The sequence below is a fragment of the Symphodus melops genome, assembly GCF_947650265.1.
Source record: "Symphodus melops genome assembly, chromosome: 2".
Classification (NCBI taxonomy): domain Eukaryota; kingdom Metazoa; phylum Chordata; class Actinopteri; order Labriformes; family Labridae; genus Symphodus; species Symphodus melops.
The window spans coordinates 20,666,780-20,686,442 of record NC_136692.1 but is presented as its reverse complement, the minus strand read 5'-3'; the positions used below and the strand labels follow the sequence as shown (position 1 = coordinate 20,686,442).

At 39.8% G+C, this 19,663-nt stretch overlaps 1 protein-coding gene across 3 annotated transcripts in view; it reads right to left on the bottom strand.

The window, feature by feature from the left end:
* LOC306820109 (endonuclease V-like) overlaps window positions 1-19,663 on the bottom strand; it is a 68,230-nt gene that overhangs the window by 35,015 nt on the left and 13,552 nt on the right. For 2 of the 3 annotated variants that reach the window (XM_079337801.1, XM_079337802.1), the window contains exons 6-7: window positions 19,032-19,100; window positions 18,706-18,834 (exon numbers count right to left, since the gene is read on the bottom strand). In XM_079337801.1, coding sequence (XP_079193927.1) covers window positions 18,706-18,834; window positions 19,032-19,100 — 198 coding nt within the window. Of the gene's footprint in view, window positions 1-15,878; window positions 16,757-18,705; window positions 18,835-19,031; window positions 19,101-19,663 lie in introns of those variants that run through there. The other variant, XM_079337803.1, reaches the window with a different exon arrangement.

Genomic DNA, 19,663 nt, shown 5'->3' with positions numbered 1-19,663 from the left:
ATGTACTGTTCAAATGTTTTTATACATGCTGTGGTGATAGTAACACATGGAAGACTCCTCCTTGTCCTCTCTAAACCCAGGAGACTCCCGTCACCCAAATCAAACAGACGAGTAGTTTGAGGGTGTCGAACACAGAAAATGTATGGAACATGTGGACAAGTGAAGTCTGGAAATTGTCTAAAGATGGGGAGGAACTCAGGTGTGTCTCAGCTATTGGCTGGCTGAAAATGTTGAATCGTCAAGATTGAAATGTGTTTGTTCAGACTTCTCCATACAAAGATTCTGTGGTGATCAGTGTTTAACCTGCTGTGGCTAACAAGCTAAACTTCTGTAGTGATTTATATCTCTGCACAATCTGCTGCTCACATCCAAGTCGCTAAAAGAACCAGTACTTTTATAGCAAAATCCAGAAAAAGGTAACTGCTGGAAAACTAAAACCTGAGATAAATAGAGCAGCAGGATTTGAGACATGAAGATAAATCCAGCTTGGGAACTTATTTCTGCTCGAGGTTTGCTTTCATGTGCACTCTCAGAAAGAGCAGACACAACACAGCACCAATGAGCCATGTGACTCATCTGTCATTCTCTGATAGACACAAACATATTGTTTATTTATTTTACTGCAAATACATGAAAAGGGTTACTTTTGCATTCATAGCATTTTATGGATACTCGTTTAAATCATGCTAGCAATAAATTGAGCCTGTCAGCCAGGTCATTCATAACTTTTACTCAAATTCTTCAAATCTTCAGAAAAGTAAATATTTGGTTTACAAATGTAAATGTGAGGTGCCCATCCATTTTACAAGCCTGGTGTTTTGACAAATAAATGCAAGACTCAAATGGAGGCCCATTTAAAAAAAAGATTAACAACATCGGTCCAATAAAGACTGGGACTCAAAAGTCAGTTGCTCAAATGAAATCTGAACAGATGCATTACAAAACTGGTAGAAATTGTAATAATTGTGGTTGGATATGAAATCATGTGATTCAATAATTGATATTAAAACAGTAGTTTGAATACTTCTAGGAATATGTGTACATTACTGGATAATTTGTCGAGTACAGAGATTTTAGCACGCTTTCAAGGGGCTGTTTGATTTGAATTCACCTCTTTCTTGTCTTTATGTTACGCCAAGCTAACAAGCAGCTGGGGTAGAGAAATGAGAGGCTTAGTATCAATCTTCTTTAACAGCTCTTGACATGTAAGCCTTTTCTCCTGAATGCCAAACTCTTCCATCACAGAGCCAGCTGCTTGAAAGCTAACCAAAATTAAAAACATGCAAATCTTTAGAATCCGTTCACCAAATCCTCTAAACCTTCCAGGCAAAACTGCTGGCAATTACAGTTTGAAAACACCTCCAGCTAAGTAGATTAGTAGAAAATGGTTAAAGTATTATGTCTTAGAGTTTAAAGACAAATTTGAAAGAAAGAAAAAACGGTTTGCTTTTCTTTTTTAAACTGTGTAAACCTTGGCTCATCACTTTCAGGGAGGGGTGAAAGATTGTTTGTTACATACAAACAAGCACACTGGGGAAAAGAAATGGCTGTATAATGCTTTGCAGTGTTGCCTTGTTTCCCTTTGAATACATAATTTATCAAATGAAAGATTGCTGCCGCATAGCGAAGTTAGGGACTGTGGCATTTAACTGCCCAGACAAAAATCATCATTAAAGCTTAATGTCATGGGTCTCTTATTAAAGCAGAAGATTGCCTCAGAAGGTAAAATATATTTAAACAGTGTCACCCCAGTTTTTGAGCTCACAGATACTGACAGTACCGGCACATTGTGATCATAAGCTACCTGAAAAAAAGAAGACTGGAGACAGAGGTTGTTTCAAAGGATGACATGAGCAACGATTAGGGTTTAATAATATCATTACAAGCCCATAGAAGCAGATTTTATACGGTTAAATAATAACTTTTGCCACTAATGGAGCGCCAATAGAAATTTCAGAAGCCCTCTCTGACAGGGTCAGGTTGAGGCCACTCCTGCACTGCCCTGTCCTTGCTTGAATCCATTAGGATATTATCCTGTGCCACAACATTCCCCAGACACTCGACTGTGGGGGCATGGAAGACACATGTTTCTGCCTCGACAAAAAGTCTGTGATCCAACAACCTCTGGAGAAATCTTTTAACGTGGAACACAAGCTCCAGATAGGAAATCAGTATGTAATCTAGATACACATCAACCACATGCTTGCGCATCTCCCTTGAGTGTCAAATATTCTGTATACAGGTACCATTCGTTTTTTGCCTTTCATTCATTAGACAGTAGCTTTATTGAGCAGAAATTTGCAGTAACTGTTTTCAGTAATATGTAAATTCACTGTCTGCTCATTTATCAATGACTCCAAATTCAGTCTGAGTTGTTTTTGAAAGGAAAATGATAAAAAAGGAAAAAGAAAAAAGATCAGATGTAGCACGTTTAGTGACAAATGAGCAAAATATGATTGTGGAGATTGGTTTGATTTGATTTTTTTTTTTACATTATTGAAACTGACCATCAGCTTAAGATGTCTACAAAAAGTGAGCTTGAATGCCTGATTTTTTTTTTCCTCTTTATGAAAAAATGTCTATTATTAGACAATCAGCAAAGCGCTTTTAAATGTCTTCACAGCTGCTTTAGGAAGGAGTCATAAATTGCATTTCTGCTTCTGCTAACATGTTACAAAGTTTAAGCATGTAACACACATTCATTTTTAGTTTTTAAGATTTAAACTAAAGGCAGACACTATTGCAGGTGAGGATTAATATGACTTGTAAGGTTCAAGGTTCAAGGTTCAAGGTTGTTTATTGTCAAATATGCTCCATGTTAAACATACAGCACAGATGAAATTGCAATCCCCCCCAACCCCCAGTGCAAACCTGCAGTGCATAAAAAAAGCACTAAAAACCTTGCAATAAAAACAATACTATAAACAAATAACTTAACTAAAGACATTTGGACAACAAATAACGAACGACAGACAATCGACAGACAAGGGCACTTGTGAGTATTTCACCATGAGGTAGTATGTGGATAAATTAAAGTATTAACAATATAAACAGAGTGCAGATTAAGTTACAAAGTTAAAAAGTGAGGCAGTGCGTTGAAAGGTGCAAATAGCATAAACAGTAAACGGCTGTGCAGAGTTTTTAGGGTGCGTGAATTAGTGGAGCACGCGGGGGGTGGAGGTGGAGGGGGGTGATGACTGATGCTTTAGGGGCGGACTGTGGCAGGGTGCAGGGGGGGGGGCAGAGGGTGGGAGGAGGGCTGAGGGGACGAATGGGGGGGAGAGCAGGGAGGGAGTTGAGTCTCCTGACAGCCTGGTGGAACTAGGCTGGAACTATGTAATATGAGTTTTTTTGTACGAAAACGCAAGTTATATTGGCAAAAATAATAAGAAAAAATATCAGCAAAAATAAAAGGCATTCTGTCAATTGTCAATTTGTTGTTTTTTTTTATCAAACTGGCTTTTGTTCCTCAGTTTGGAGGCAAATGTTTCAAATGGTTGTTTTAAGATAAAGGTTTTCTTACAAAGGTTAAAGGGACTCAACTTACCTAACAATCTAAGATTCATTTTAAAGCTTTTTTACATTTTCATTTTAGAGACAGGATAGTGGATATTGTTAAGATAAAGAGAGAGGGGCTAGGCTACTGGTGTAAATAAGCAGTCTTCACCAATACTATTTATTGAAATGTGGGACAAAATCTCCAACACTGCTTTTCGATTGCTGTGTTTGATTCTGGCAGAGTTAATAACGAGTGATTAAATGTGGTCAATTGAGAGGGATGCAACAGCTTTCTTTCAGCAGAGACAAAAACTAAACTTAAGGCTGAACACTTTAAAAACTGCTTCCTGTGGTCAAAGTCGCTGCAAGGTGTGAATTCACAGGTAAACAGAAACGCACTGCTGGTCCTCTGCAGGGAATTCTAGTATATTCAGGCCACACACACACACACACAGATGTGTTTGAGCCCTGGCTTTGGTCAGAGGGCCTGGGGCAGGTCTTTATCCACCAGCCCCCAAAAGCCCTTTAAGCCCTGCAGCTATGCCAGCCTGTTCCAACCTGTCTTCCTTTCTTCATCCCTCCTTCCCTTTTCAAATCATTTATATAATTCTTTCTCTCCTGGTCATCTGCCTTTATCACCTATTTACACAAGATTCTGGCTATCATCTCTAGAATTAAACTTTTGTTTTTCTTCAGGTATCAATGCTTCCGTCTCTCCTCTTAACCCCCTCCACATCTCCTATCATGTACTCTTCTGTTCCTGCCTTTACCTCCTCCCCTCTTCCTTTCTCCTTCTCCTCTCTTCACCTTCTTTCCCCTACTCCCCCATTGCCTCTTCCCACTCAAATCCAGGAAGTGCTGATTACAAGGGATATTAACAACAAGTCCTATGAAACTGTCTCACACATCAATCACAGGGCTGCACTTTTGTTTCTCTCTCCAACCTTCTTCCAACCTCTCTGTGGAGGTCCAGAGTCTGGTGACAGCAGCACTAGAATGTCAGACAGCCATATATTAACATTTAGACAGCCTGGGGGCCCAAAGGGTAGCTTCAGTTTAAATCAGTCCCATCCACTCTGAACACTCAAAAAAGCTCCACAAGTCGACGGGTCCAGCTGGCACCGAGGACCACCAGTGTCAATCTTTACGGATGTTTTTCCCTGTGAGCTGTTTGACAGAACAGTTTTAAAGCTTTGTAGGCTTCTCTTTGTCTCTCTTTCTCCTCCAAGACATGTCTGTTTCCTTTAATAGCTCTAAACACAGTGTGCTTCGCTGTAAAGACAACATGACATGCGGGCTGAACCTCAAAAAAAAAATTAGGCAACTGGACTGAAGCATTAATTTCGATCAAACCCCTAAACTGAAAATTAATCGCATTCATTTGTCACATATACATATAATTTAGGTTTTCTATTGTTCATCTTCTTATTTATATCAGTTGTTGTCAGAAATCTTTTCAATGTCAGAAAAATACACATCTGAGTGGATCAGAGGAAAACATACAATCTTCATCGTCCCAGCCAAAGACATTAAATATACCTGCTTACATTAAAAACCAGAAAAGCAGTAAATCCTGACATTTGAGAGCCTCTGGAAATGTTGCTCACTCAAAGAGTCCATCTGCCACTCTGCCACTTTGGTTCAGACTGAAATATCACCATCAATATTGGATGAACTGCCTTGAAATGTAGGCCCTGGAAGATGAACCCTAATGATTTTACTGATCTCCTCACCTTCTGCTCGTCTTCGATCAGGTTACAATATCAGTTTGTCCAATCGTATTGTTTATTGTTTAACTACACCTGTAAGACCTAATGACATTTCCATCAGCCTCAGCCTGTTTTCTCAGCTGCTTTAGAAAAAAAAAAAAAACTTATTCTTCATTAATGCCATAATCTTTTTTTTTTTTTTTTTTATAAAAGTATGGATTCAGTTATTCTGTTGTTTTGCTTGTTGTGAAAATTCCTCCAGAAGATGAATACTTCATGGATATCGTCTATGACTCTTGTGTTTACATAAGACTAAGAACTGGTAGCAATAGACTAATCACTTTTTGGCGGGACGGATGAGCTGACAGGACCAGGTCAAGAGACATCCTATCTGCACAGTTACACCAACAGAAACCTTGAAATCTCTGGGAAAGAACCTTGTGCCGAGGTCTGAGAATCATCAATGAATAGTAAAACTGACAAGAGACCTTTTGGAAAATACCTTAGATTATATATCAAATAAATATAAAAAATACAATTTCTGTTATTTATATCCATTTTTGTGAGGTCAAAAGTGACAGCTTGATGCGATTTATGTTTTCATATGATCTACATTACTCAAGTAAGAATTGCTTAAAAGCAAGTTCATGGATTGCAACTAAACATCTTAAAGGTTGAATACTCCGAATATTCAGTCATTTTGTTTTGAGTTGTATTGCGTTGTGTTTTTGTCTTATTTCTTTTTTTCGTCCCGTCAAGTCATACTTTTAAAATTTAAGACAGTGATCTGCTGGTCTGATTATTTTTCTCAGGATATAAATATTTTTTGTGTTTTTCTTTATACATTTACAAGCCATATTTAACTTCATGTTTTGCAAAGTGTTTTTATTCATCAACTTTTTCTGTCTCAATCTAATTTAAATTGGCCAACAAGTTTTATTTCGAGAGAGTTTAATTATTTTTGATCAACTCGGAGCCGTGTGGACAGACGACCCAGTTTCAGTTGTTGAGACTCTTGCTCTGCTGAGTGACGTCACTTCTACCGCACTGTTGAGATAGTCATTCTGGCTGACAGGAGTTCTGAAGAACCTGATGGTACCTTTTATACGCTGGACCACGAGGGGAAGTTTGACTGAACGCCACAAATGTAAGGTCCTGTTACTGCTTCTGCCTCGAAAGAGAAAACTTGAACTTTCTGATTATGAAACTGAGCAATTAATATAAATTTCTTCTGTTAAACCAGAGGATTATTAAGGTATATTCATATATTAATAAATTAATTACGCTAGAAGGTCTTGAATTAGGGCAGAGATGGAGAATGCTCAAATAACGCTATCTCTGGGTCCAGTTTAAGTTTGAAAGCACTTTGAGTGGTCAGACGACTGAACATACAGTATATATTTTGAATAATCTCAAAAGGAATAATGAAGATAAGTAATTGTTAAACTACTCAAACAAATCTGCAGCTTCCATTTGTCTCAAACTTATTCAACTACCTGAACAACAAACCCTTGACATGTAAAAAAAAAAAAAAAGAAACTCAAGAGGGAGCTTGTGACCAAAAAAATAACAGCGAAAGTTTCCAAGTTCTGTTTTTCTTGCTTGGTACTTTATGCTCAAACTTTGTGCAACTCTGGAAGACATTGAAAAGTAAGATATTTTATTATTCATTGCTGGGACAGCAAAGCAGAGAGAGGATGTAGCACAGTGACGGTGTGAAATCCCTGTAAGAAAAATCCTTCATAGTTAGTGAATCTCACCAGTCTCAAGGTGTCTGCTACCTCTTTAATGCTGTTGGTAGCTTCATTTGTGTTAACCTACATGAGTTTTTTTTTGTGCACAGGTGTAGGCTGGTTTATGCATGTGTGAATGTGAATGTGTGCTCCCTAGTAAGGGAGGTGTTTGTGTTACTGCAGAGGTGACAACAACCAAAAATACACTCGCTCTGCAGGCCTGAATTATTCAGAGAGTGGAGACGGAGCAGCAGGGGGTGGGGATGGAGAAAGATGGATGCATGAGAGATGGTGGCGAGAGAAGAAAGAAAATAGCATACAGTAAGGATGAACAAAGTAACAAAGTAGTGGAGAAGAGGGGGGTAAGGGAAAGTTGAGAGAGTGGGGACTCATCAAAAGGAAGCCACACACAGGCAAGTTGTGATGCCAAAGGAGAACACACACACACACACCCACACTGACATACACACATTTTGTCATGGCCTGCTTTGGTGCAGAATTCATTTTTGCATCCAGGGTTTTAAGTAAGAGACAACAACAATAGGGGAAACATTTATAAAAAATAAACAAAACATAAAACATTCAAACTAAAACATTCAGCGCTACAATATTTGACTAAAAAACACAATCAATATCATTTTCTGAAATTTGCTTTTGATTTATTCAACACGTATCATTACTTATTCACATTGTGATTCCATCTGTTTTTGCAATCCATGTGTGGAGCCTTTACATTGCCTGTCTGGTAGGGGGGGGGATGGATCGTGAACTGTGCGGCCACACTTATTGCCTTAACGGTCTTGTGCAGGAAGATGTTTTTGAGCATGTGAGGATCTACAGGGAGAGCTTCTAATGCTGCTGTGGATAAATGCAGCTTTTCAGAAAAACAATCTCAACCCCTCTGAAACATCAAGCAAACATTGTTTAAGAAAGTGAAACAAACTTTAGGAAGCACAAAGACTTTCATAAGTCATAGATCAAGGAAATTGAGAGCCAGCAGTGTACAGGTAACTGCTGCGAAAGGAAAGAGAAAATAATTAGCAACTTCCGGCTTGGTGCAAAGCACTCAGACAGGGAGGAGAGATCTGGAAATAGGCTGTTACTGTACGTCTCAGGCTGCTCCTCAGAGTCCCATTACCACAAGACGCCTCTCTATCAGTGTGTGCGGAGGAGGAGGAAGACGAGTGGATTGGGAAGTAATAGATTTCATCCTGGAGAAAATGACCACTGGACCACATTGAGCCCAAGTCAACACTCATAACACAGGAGCTGACCTGTTAGTGAAAACCAGCGTCAGACACTCACCTATGAAGCCTACATACTAACCACATTTGTGTGTATGAATGAGATGTGTCAAAGACAACAAGAGCTGCTATGTCTGTCTTTAAGTTTCAATTGAGGAGGCTTTGTTCATGTCATGAGCGCTCAAGTATGTTCAAGATTAACAAAACCAGTAAGACTGTTTTTTAAACTGTTCTTGTGATACAGATCTTGCATAACAAGAAAAAAACGTACTTCAAAAGTTGTAGAAGTACTAGACTTTGGATAAATATCTGAAAACTTCAACTAGATTCCTTTTAAGATTATTTCCAATCATGGTCCCACAGCTGCGCTTTTGTTGGCAGTGGTTTGTCGTATCGACTGCGGTCTTAATGTTACAGTAGCAGGGTCAGCATTAGCTGTTCACCAGCCAGTTATTGGGTAATTATTGGGTAATTATCCCACTGGTCAATGTAATCCATTTCCTGAGTCTACAGAGGGTCCCTATTCTGCAGAAAGCATTCTGGTTGGTGCCAGTTCCCCCCCAAAAAATCGTACCCCAGGGAGTCTAAGCACTTCAGACCTGCAGCTCATACCTCTCACCTGATGAAGACCTTAGAGAGGATCATCCTCAACAACTGCACCCTGCAAACTTTAAACCTGGATCCCCTGCAGGTTGCCTATCAAACGGGCATCATGGTGTATGATACCGTCATCTACCTGCTGCACTGATCCTGGACTCACCTTTGAGAACACTGGTAGCACTGTGAGGGTCATGTTGACTTCTCCAGTGCCTTCGACACCATCCAGCCTGCAACACTCAGAAGGAAGCTTGAAAGAGTGAGACTATCACCTTGCTGCGTAGACAACAGACTACCTGCCCAACAGACCACAGTAAGTGAGGCTTTAAGACTTTGAATCCAACATGGTGGTCTGCAGCACAGGGGGGCCCCACATGGGACAGTGCTTTCTCTTCACCCTGTACACCTCTGACTTCTGTTACAACTCTGGGAGCTGCCACCTGCAGAAGTTTTCTGATGACACAGTCATCGGCGGGTGTGTGTCAAGGGCAGCGACTCGGAGTACAGGCAGGTCATCATGGACTTTGTCAACAGTAGTGAGCTTAACCATCTTTAGCTCAATGCCAGCAAGACAAAAGAGACAGTGATAGACTTCCGAAGGAAATCACCCCAGACTGTGTGAACTTCCAGGGTTTGGACATTGAACATGTTGGAGACATACAAATACCTGGGTGTTCACCTCAACAATAGACTGGACTGGTCACAGAACACTACCGTCCTGTAAAAGAGGGGCCAAAGTCGACGTCACCTGCTGGTCTGACTGAGGTCCTTTGCAGTGTGCATGACTCTGTTATGGACATTTTATGATGCAGTGGTGGTGTCTGCGCTGGACTCTGTAGAGGAGGTGGGTGAGAGGAGGATGTTAGTGAAGCTGACATCCATCATGGACAACCGGACAAGTGCTACTGCAGGTCTTTCATACCATCTGAAGTCAGACTCTTTAATAGCATCACCACATGACTCTGTATCATAATCATTAATATAATTAATGCTTCACACTGTATGTTTTCTTAACCACATCGTGTCTGTCTTTCCACAAGTGAAAGTCTACATAGTGTTTGCTGTCACATGCAGGCGCTGGTGGGAAATGATACCTGGGCAGCCTGCCCAAGTATCATCTATGTGTGGGAAAAACTGAGGTACAACAAAAGCGGACTGTGAGAGAGGACAAAGAAAAATTGTAGACCTTATCCTAAATGGATCCTGTTTTGTCCTGCTTCCTCACAGGTTAGGTAAACTTATTTAGGTTAAAGATATTGCAATATTGCACAGGCATAGCTTATTCATTGTACAGTATCTCTGAACAAAGTGGGTGGACAGTGGAGGGCACCAGCTCTTGGGGACTGGGTTAGAGTTAGGGGTGCCTTGATGTCTTCATAAGAAGACTAATCTTCCAGTCCAAGAGAGTAATAGTAATATTAAGTCGAAGTTGCCTCTCTTGAAAGCCCTTTCAAAATAAATGCATGTGCTAGTCATATAGAGATCTACAGTAAATTACACCCGTTGAATTGTAAAATGAACAAAAATGACAACATATTCATGGCTCAAATGATTTTGACAGCAGTTTGTGTTAAATTGAAATAATCCTCTTTCTTAGTTCTCTGATTAAATGAAGAAAACGAAGGATTAGGAAGAGAACAGAAGTAGGAACACACGTTTACTTCTTGTTTTTCTTTGAAGACACAGTATTCACACGTTACATGCTGAACAGTGGTTCCATGAGAAAGAAGTGCTGAAAACTGAGTGATGAGTCATGTCAGGTACACAGCCATCTTTAACGCAATCTCGGGTGCATTGAACTGAGCATGAGTGCATTACATTGAACGAAGTACTCTTTCAATGTGTGTGTTTTCTATGATGATGATGATGATGGTGATGTCATTAGGATGATGGAAGAAAGTGTCCAGATCACAGACCATACTTGAGCTGCAGAATCCCTTTCAGATCAACGTTCTGATGACAGAGCTTAGTTCATATAGGTGTTTGTGAGAAGACTTTAAGTTACTGTTTTGGTCAAAGCTCTAACATAACTGACATGTGTCAGTGCTGCAGAGAGGCCTGAGAAAAAGCTTGTGATGGACTATGAGATGAACAGGAGAAGCAATCCTTCATCAGTGGCTTCCAACATTTGTCAACAGTGGCAAGGGCATTGAAGATGGTGGTCTCATTAAAGCGCCTAGAAGTTCATATTAATAAAAAGTCACTGGACTAACAACACTTAAAGATATTGTAAGGAACTTGCATTATATGTCAGTTCCTTAAATCCCTGTTGGCACTTAAGTAGGTATTATTTTTTTCGGTGAGCTTGTCCTGCCTCGATCGTGCTTACGACAAAAAATCTTGTTCTGTCTTTCTTGTCCTACGACACTTCTTTTAAATCACTCTGAAGCAGCTGGTCACTTATAACTATTTCTTCATCATCCCAAATTTAACGTATTTCTCTCTTGACCTTCATGAGAAATCTCTTTCACTGAATGGTAATAAAGGGATGGACAGATGACCTGCAAACTTTGTGACTTTGGTCAGGGACGTTGTAATATATGTCCTGTGGGGAGTCTTTGGCTTGTTATCCAACAGGCTTTACAATTTACCATGGATGAAAAGGACTGTGAGGTGCAACTCCTCGCAGCCCTGCTGTGGTCATTTCAGGCATAATTCCTAACCAGCCCCTTTACCCATGTACCTTCAGGTGAAATCTAAAACTGGCTAAGTTGAGGGCATCACCTGTGGTTTGTGGGTGAAATTACTTTCTTTAAGATGGTTGCTTAATGTCTCATGAGCCAAATCCACTTGTGCCATCTGACCAAAGGAGGGACAGTGGTTGGCAGGCATGTGGGCATAACCACACACCTGTTGCCCTGTGCTACCAGCCTCTGAGGCCTATAGCTGCTCTAAGATCCCCTCAGCCTAGGACCGCAAGGTTCCTAGTAACCATACGAATGAGGAGGCACTGCACTAGTCATTGTGTTGTGGATGCTGTGTACCAGCAGGAGGAGATTTACACACATAGCTCCTCTTATTACCCCCTGCAGAGAGGGCTAGCCGGTAGCAGGAGCTGAAAGCAGAAAGTAGCAAGTAGCGTGAAACATGTACTACGACTACAACTGCTTAGTGTTCAGAGGAATCACAGACACCCTGTGCAAGCACACTACCTGGGTGCGTGAGAACAAAGCATCTCGGCCCTGGGTCTCTCTGATGTCCATCTCCATTACAAAAGGACAGCTGAAGGAGGTTTTTGTCAACAATCTCGACTTTAACAAGACAAGATCAGTAAAGAGACAAGATATACCTGTTTGTCCACTGGGGTGCCAAAAATCAACACAAACTGAGAGTTCATCTCAGGAGCTTTAAAAAAAACCTCATGATAACAATATTCCAGATCGCTTGAAAAAATGCCTGTGTCTATACCAATGACTAAATAGGTGGTTATATGTAGTTTCTGACCTTTCATATATTTGATAAAATTACTTGCTGTTGGCTTAAAGGTAATGCAATATGTCTTTTTGTTGTCCTGTTGTAAAACCCCTCAAGGTGTACCTGAGGCTGCTAGATCTGTAGGTCTTTAATCTGCAATCGATAATAAACCAATGTTTGTATTATTCTGTGTTTCAGTTTCTTGGAGATTCAACAGACAGGCCTGTTAATTCCATGTCAGCAGGGCTGACAGGGCAGCAGTGTGTTTGTCAGAGAACATTAGCTTAGAGAGAATTAGGTTTCACATCTTTTGCGGTCCATTAGAGCTTTTAACTGACTACTGAAGGAGACAAAGGAAGGAGATGAGTCTGTGTGTCAGCCAATCTGTTTGTGTCTACAGAATGTATGCATACAGTACATGCTTGAGTTCAGAATTCAAGCGTGCTCATGAAGGGACTATGTGGATTATTTTAAGTGTGGGTAAGCACAGTGAGTTTCTGACTGCAAGGCTGCATGTTTAACAGAATCACATAGAGGAAGGCAATGTGATTGCGCCCCCCCCCCCCCCCCAAAAAAAAAAAATAAGAGCAGCTTATTTATAGATCAACTTGAGAGAACACAAAAGTTTTCAACTTGAAAGTTTGATAGAGATTTTTTTTCCTCTTTCTCATCTACATTGATGTAGAAGCTTATTTTTTCATACAAAACCATTTAATTTATCAAGGGCAGTTAGCTGGAAAATATTGCTTTGGCACAATTCATGAACACAAGGTTAAAAGCATCTTTTCTATTAGCAAGGTGGGTGAGATGAACTTTATTGTGTTTACTCTTCTCAAGGACTTGTCTGCTAAACATATATTGATTTAATATTATGTGGTTCTTCAACTTCCAAAGGTATCTGTATTAGTCTGCAAGTCAGATATGCTGTTCACCTTTTCTATTGCAGTAATGAAACAATACCGTTGAGTACATAAATCTACATATATAATGTCACATATTATTACACTGCAACATTGACATGGGCTAACTGGCACAAACACATCAACACAAGTATCAGTTCCATCTCAAGTGAAGGCAACATGCCTTTAAAAACATTATATAACCATGCTCTTTAAGACATTGGTTTCGATGAGACATAGGTCCCACAATGCTGAATGGATTAAACTGGCTGATAATGTCACACCCCTCTGATGTGTCAGCTTCCTGTCTCTAACCTTTGCTGTCACTCTCATTGTCACCTTAAAAAAACCAGATGCATCAAGACAGGTGTCTGCTCGATTTGTGCTCCCTATCACGTTTTTCAGAGCTTTAACAGGTGAAGCATTGGAAACTGAGGGAGTGTGAGATTTTAATGGTGTGAGGGAGCATGACCGAGACGGGGCGTGAATTAGTTTGAGCTTGTGCGTGTGTGTCCGTGTGTGCGTGTGTTTTAGCTTCTCTATTGTGGTATGTAGGATTCTGCTGCAGTGCCCTCACACATGTGCCTTTACTGCAGACTCCAGCTATGATGTCATCTCTCTCCTTCATCTGTCTCACTGTGAATCTCTCAAGCTGTGGGAGGAGGGGTTTGTTTCAGTCGTGATGTAAAGTTAGAGGTTCTCATGAGATTGTTTGGAGGAGGAGCAGGAGAAGAAGAAGAAGGAGGAGGAGGAGGAGGGGGCGGAGGAGGAGAAGAAGTGAAAAAAAACAGAAGTGTAAGGGGTTAATTTGTACTTAGAAAATGAGCACTTAGCTGCTTTGATATTGGGAAGAAGCAGCAGCCCACTATACCTCTGCATGATTTCATTATTAAAGCTATAATTAGGAATCTATAATTCTTGAATTTAAATTAAAAGAGCAGTATGTAAGAGATCTACTGAGTTAAATCATAAAATGAAGCAAACGGTAAACCAACAAGTGTTGGAGCGATGGAAGCGAACTGGTTCAGATAGAACTCATTCTTCACGACCTAAAAAATTCTAAAAGATTCTAATAATCTCCATGACCTGAAACATGGTGAAACTATGAAAATACTGAAGATGCTTTTAAAAAAGGGAGCAAGGCTATAGCAGCTAATTGAACACTGACGCTTCTGTGTCCATGATACACAACTCGTATGTGCATTGACACAGGCAGGAGGGGCCAGGGGGAGGCAGCTCTCTTCAGTGTTTTAAAATCAGACTGCTAGATATTGCTAGTTTAAATTAAACAATGTTTGACGGCAGAAAATGACAAAGCCCTTTTGTAGAAGGAATTTATACAAATAGTCCAATAATAATGTCGGTCAGCTTATCATCAAGCCACTGGTGAATGACATTCATCAAACCCTTCAGAGAATGAAATGTGAGTGATTGATGCTTTTATTGATGACATTCATCATTTAATTGCATCACTAGAATGAAACTTTGTGCACACATGTAATCACCTGTTATAACTTCAATTACAAAATTCCTTATATTTAAAAAATAATGTCCTATAGAAACAAAAAACATATGTGTTCACTTTTTAAGGCCTTGGGATAATGTAGGTTTTTAATATGCGTGTATAAATCTTTAGGTTAATTATATCTATTAGCCATAAAAATGATAAACATGATAAAACTTTTATGCAACTTCAAGAGTCCTTACCTTGTGGAAATTGAAGGAACATTTTGCAATACTTTATAAAGAATGACCTTTTCCTCTCACAAAATGAGAAATGTGTTTTTCTGAAACTATTTAAGACATTTTATTGACTTGATTTGTGCCGCTTGCACAAGCTCGAGTAACAGTGTTTAAATGCGGCAATCACATATTCTCTTCTCATCTTTTTGGTGATTAATAGTAAAATAAATAATACACACTCAACATTTTGTCTTCATTAAACCACTTTGCTTCATTAAGGAACAATAGTAATAAATAAGAGACAAAATAAAACAGGGATATGAACAAATACTGTAGTTTCCCTTATTTGTGTTTAATTGATGCATATCATAAATGTTGCTGGGGTTTTGTTAGCCTTCATTGCTGTAACAAAACAAAGTGTCCCTGTTGTGGGACTCGTAAAGGATTCTCTTTTCTTATAACTGGGTCTAAATAAAAATCACACTTTAAGTTCACTAGACTGGCTCATGTACATGCTGAAGAAAGGCCCCACACACGCAGACTCTACTCACTGCAATCAAATGACAAAACATTGACGAGAAGGTGATTAGTTAGGGTTAGGATTACATAAGTAGGGAGTAACCCCAAGTGGTCTTTACGAGCCTTATAATTGACTAGAAAACACATTATTGTAATGTTACGTTTATGTTAAATGCTACTGCTGAGTGTCCTTAATGCTACCTTGTTGTGTCCATAGGCTGGATTGATTTTCTGTTGAGGCCTCATTGACGAAACGCCTTTGTTGTAGGCTAATTCTGTTTTATAAAGACACACTGCACTATGTTTTTCTTTTGTTTCAACTTGTAGTGATCCCATACATTTTCTTTGTCCCTTGCTTTTTTTTATTTTCCACCATGCAAATCAGTGTGCTGTACAGTTGTCCTGATTTAAACAAAGCGTCAAGGCAGGTCATTTGCTCTGAGGCTTCTAATGACCTACTCTAGTTATTTGAGCAATTATTTCAGTCCGGTTTAAATGATATCAACACAAATTAGCCAACCCAAGCAACAGCCACAGCCACACAGGCTGAGAAACACAGCTGTTTGAAGAAAATTTAATAGTGCAATTATGATACCAATAGAAGGGAAGGTTGAGTTTCAGTAATGGCTGTCTTGGATTCAGACCTGGAGCTCAGAACAAAAATTCACTTAATTTCTTTGTCAACAGGGAGCCACAGTATCCACTCGCCACATCACACGGCTGCCTGAGAGACCATGGACGCCTTCAGACGTTAGTCCTGCCATGTTTGCAGAAATGTATGGTGCAAACAGATACATCTATTCTGTACATAAACATGTCTATACATGCAGTACTAGAGTGGTTGCATATGTGTGCAATGCTTTCTATTGTTTTTAGAAGTTTTGTGAACATTCATTTAGCGTTAAACAGCCATAACGAATGTCTGGACAGAGAGGCAGAATTCTCTTGAATCTTCAACAACTGTCATGTTATTTAGACGGTCTTCATGTCAGAGTGACAGCTTTCTGAATTTTCTATCCACAACTTGTGAATGAGGTTTCACAGGCATGAGGGACTTGAATCCTGCTCAGTCAAGTCTACGGAAGAGCGACGTAAACACTGAGCTCAGCTCTGAACTTGACACTCGCCAGTACTGGATCTATGAGTTCTTTTTTTTTTCCCTGTGATGTCAGCAATAAAGAGAATAGAAAATATCTGTTGGAGAGCGAGGGGAGAGAACACAGAGTGGAAAGAGAAGATGGATGTTAAAAAAGGGGCTGTTAGATTCAGAGGGAGACGGTAACACAGCTGGATGGAGGGAAAGGTAAGTACAGAGCAGTGGGGCCATTGTTCAGACAGAAGAAGGTGAGAGTGGCCCTGGGTCTCTCTGATGTCCACATTCAGTCCCTGCTGCTGCCGTCACTTCCTCCTCCTCCTCCTCCTCATCCTCCCACGCCTCCTCCCACCAGCTACGTTTCACACTTTGATGAAATAAACACACACACACACACATACACAGGAGGGGATGAGTTAGCCACAGCTTCTGCAGCTCCCCAGGTGAAAAACTGAATTTGAGGTGTGCATGTGTGTGTGTGTGTGTGTGTGTGTGTGTGTATTATCAGTAGAGTGGACATCAATGGCATAGTGAACAGCAGAGGCACAGCACAGCCTAGTGGCAGGAGGAAACAGAGCCTGATAAGGTGGGAAGGATCAGCTCAGGTAAAGTTTGGATTCTGGAGTATACTTATTTTGAAAGGTCTTCGATAAAACGTTGTATACCATCAAAAACTCAATTGTCAGAAAAACCTGTCAAACAAAAGTACAGTACTTTTGTTTGCCCATTTCACCTGTGAAACATTGGCTGAGACGGAGGTAGAATACAAATAAAATAGAAACAGAATATATACGTTAAAAGACAGAAACACTTCCAACCAAAACATTTGTTGTCACAGCCTTTAAACTCTAGCACCCGCTCTCTAGAGCACCGGTTCCCAACTCAGGGTCCGAATTTACAGAGATCGTGGGTATTCCAAGGAAACAGGGCTGGGAATCATTGCTCTATAGTGACTCAAATATTACAATTCCTTTAAAAACTCTATTAACGGTGAATGTGAAAAACACTGGCAAAAACAGTGTAGCCTTTTATTGTTGCTAAGTTACAAGAAGTATAATGATCTGCCTCTTGTCATATCATCTCTTGATCTGCTTCATCATGAGCCAATAACATTATTTCATTTCTGAACTGGCTTTTAAAATGCAGCACAAACCTCCAACAATTACAAAGCAGTTTCATTCATGCTTAAACAGAGGAATGGTTACTTGTCGTGTTCAGGAAGCCTGTTTCAGTCACAGCCTCATTTATTATAGGAGCTGTCTTTTTTTACACTGAATGTCAGAGGATTGCATGTAGACATTTTCATGAACAACCCAGGTGGCTGCAGTCAGTTTAAAGTACTTTGAATTTCTGTCAAATTTTTAACCTCAATTCTTTCAAACAAATTGTGTTGTGGCTACTAAGCAATTTAATGGCATTAGTCCTGTCACCTGTCAGCCATCACCTGGAGAAGATAAGCCTTATTTAGTATTTTATCTCATTTTGGCCTAACTTTGCTAAAAGAATCTCATTATAATTTAATCCTACAAGTTACTCTCAAAAATTCAGAGAGTCAGACTCTGAGTGCTGACCTGTTAAAATGTTTGAGCATGGCAAATAATCTTTTAGTACAGCTCAAGCTATTCAAGCCAAAAAAAATGAATTACTTCAGCGAGGACACTTAAAAAGAAATCACCATTTATCATTTACAGATTTGTTTCCATGCTTTCTACCATGACTCATTTACTTGAATTACACTTGAATCTTGAAGCAGCCAGAATATACCTTCTTATAAGCTGCAGAAAGTTACCATCCATAATGAAGTGTTACATATATCTGGCTGCTTCCAACAGACGAATACAATCAATCAATCAATCTACAAAACTCACACAGTAGGAGATTGTGTCCAACATGCTCTCAAAACTATGAACACAACCTTTGGTGAAGTCGAACCTTAGCTGAACATGATGACATCACCAATCTTGCCACTTGCTTGTGGTGAATGATGTAGATCAGTGGTGTCCAAACTTTTTTCCCTGGAGCCCGCCTCACTTGTTTCTGAGTTCTTTTCACATGTCCTCACCAAAAGATCAAATTATAAACTGTCCGGTAATTGTGTTGTGATTTAAGTAAATATGGGAAGATCACAATTTCTCTGTATTGCTACAAGAATGAAAAAAAATCCCTAAAAAGGGAGCATCCTTTATTTAGCTGCATACATTGTTCCCTCTTTTTAACAAGTCTGTCAGGCTTTCCTGGCGCACAGCATGATGCTTACCTGACTTTCTTAAAAGGCTGCAGATCAGTGAATCTGTGCGTATGAATGTTCGTGCGTACCTGTCTGATAGGCTCAGGGACCCGGTAGCGGCAGCAGGAGTGTGTGAGGCGTACAGCTGTGTCCAAACTGATCATATGGCCAACTGACACGTACACTGGCTTAGAGCTCTTGTCGGAGCTTCGTAGTGCCTGAGTAGAAAGAGAAATATTTTAACTAACTTTTCCAGCATCCTGTCTCTCCGCTTCTGTCCCGGACATGCAAGTTCAGTTGAGTTTGACTTTTTTAGCAGGTTGGGTATTCTTTGAAGATAACAGCAGCGAAACAACACATCTGTTCTTTCTGGGCGCGTGTTTGTGGGTGTGTGTGTGTCTGTTCTTTGCTGTACCTTTCCAAGCACTTTGCCCGAGGCGGTTGTGAGTGGGAAGCTGTCTCCTCCTTTCTGCAGAGCAGCTATCTGTGAAGGCAACGAAACAAAAATCAAAGTGAAAAAAGATGCAAAAGAAGCAACCTGGAAACTATTAACCTTTAGTGCTAGTTTCAGTCAAGTGTTTTTAATCTCGGTTTGCCTTTACTTTCATATCTCAACATATTTCGAACCCCTGAACATTGAATGTTTATTGACTTTAGATTGTAATAATGGCAAATAAAGTTCAGTACAGACAATAAATTAGATAGAGATATATAGAAAGATAGACACTTCAATTGATCCTGAGGGAAATTCCTGTTAAAAGTTCAATAGCAGTTTTTGTTGATTTAATATTGTGTATATATTTCATAAGATATATTGTTTGGTAAACCAAGATAAATCTTCAAATGTTTATTCATTTTCTCATACAACAGTAGGGCTCCGCAGGTGACAGAAAGCACAAGTGTCTTACAGTTTAGATGCTGAAAAGTGATGTTTAATGTTAAGAGAGAGTCCCAGTTACATTCTCTGATATCAATCAGAAACTGTGACCTTCAATCTTTTGTGCTTTAGATGACCCTCAAGATTTTATGTGTGTGTCATTCACTCTG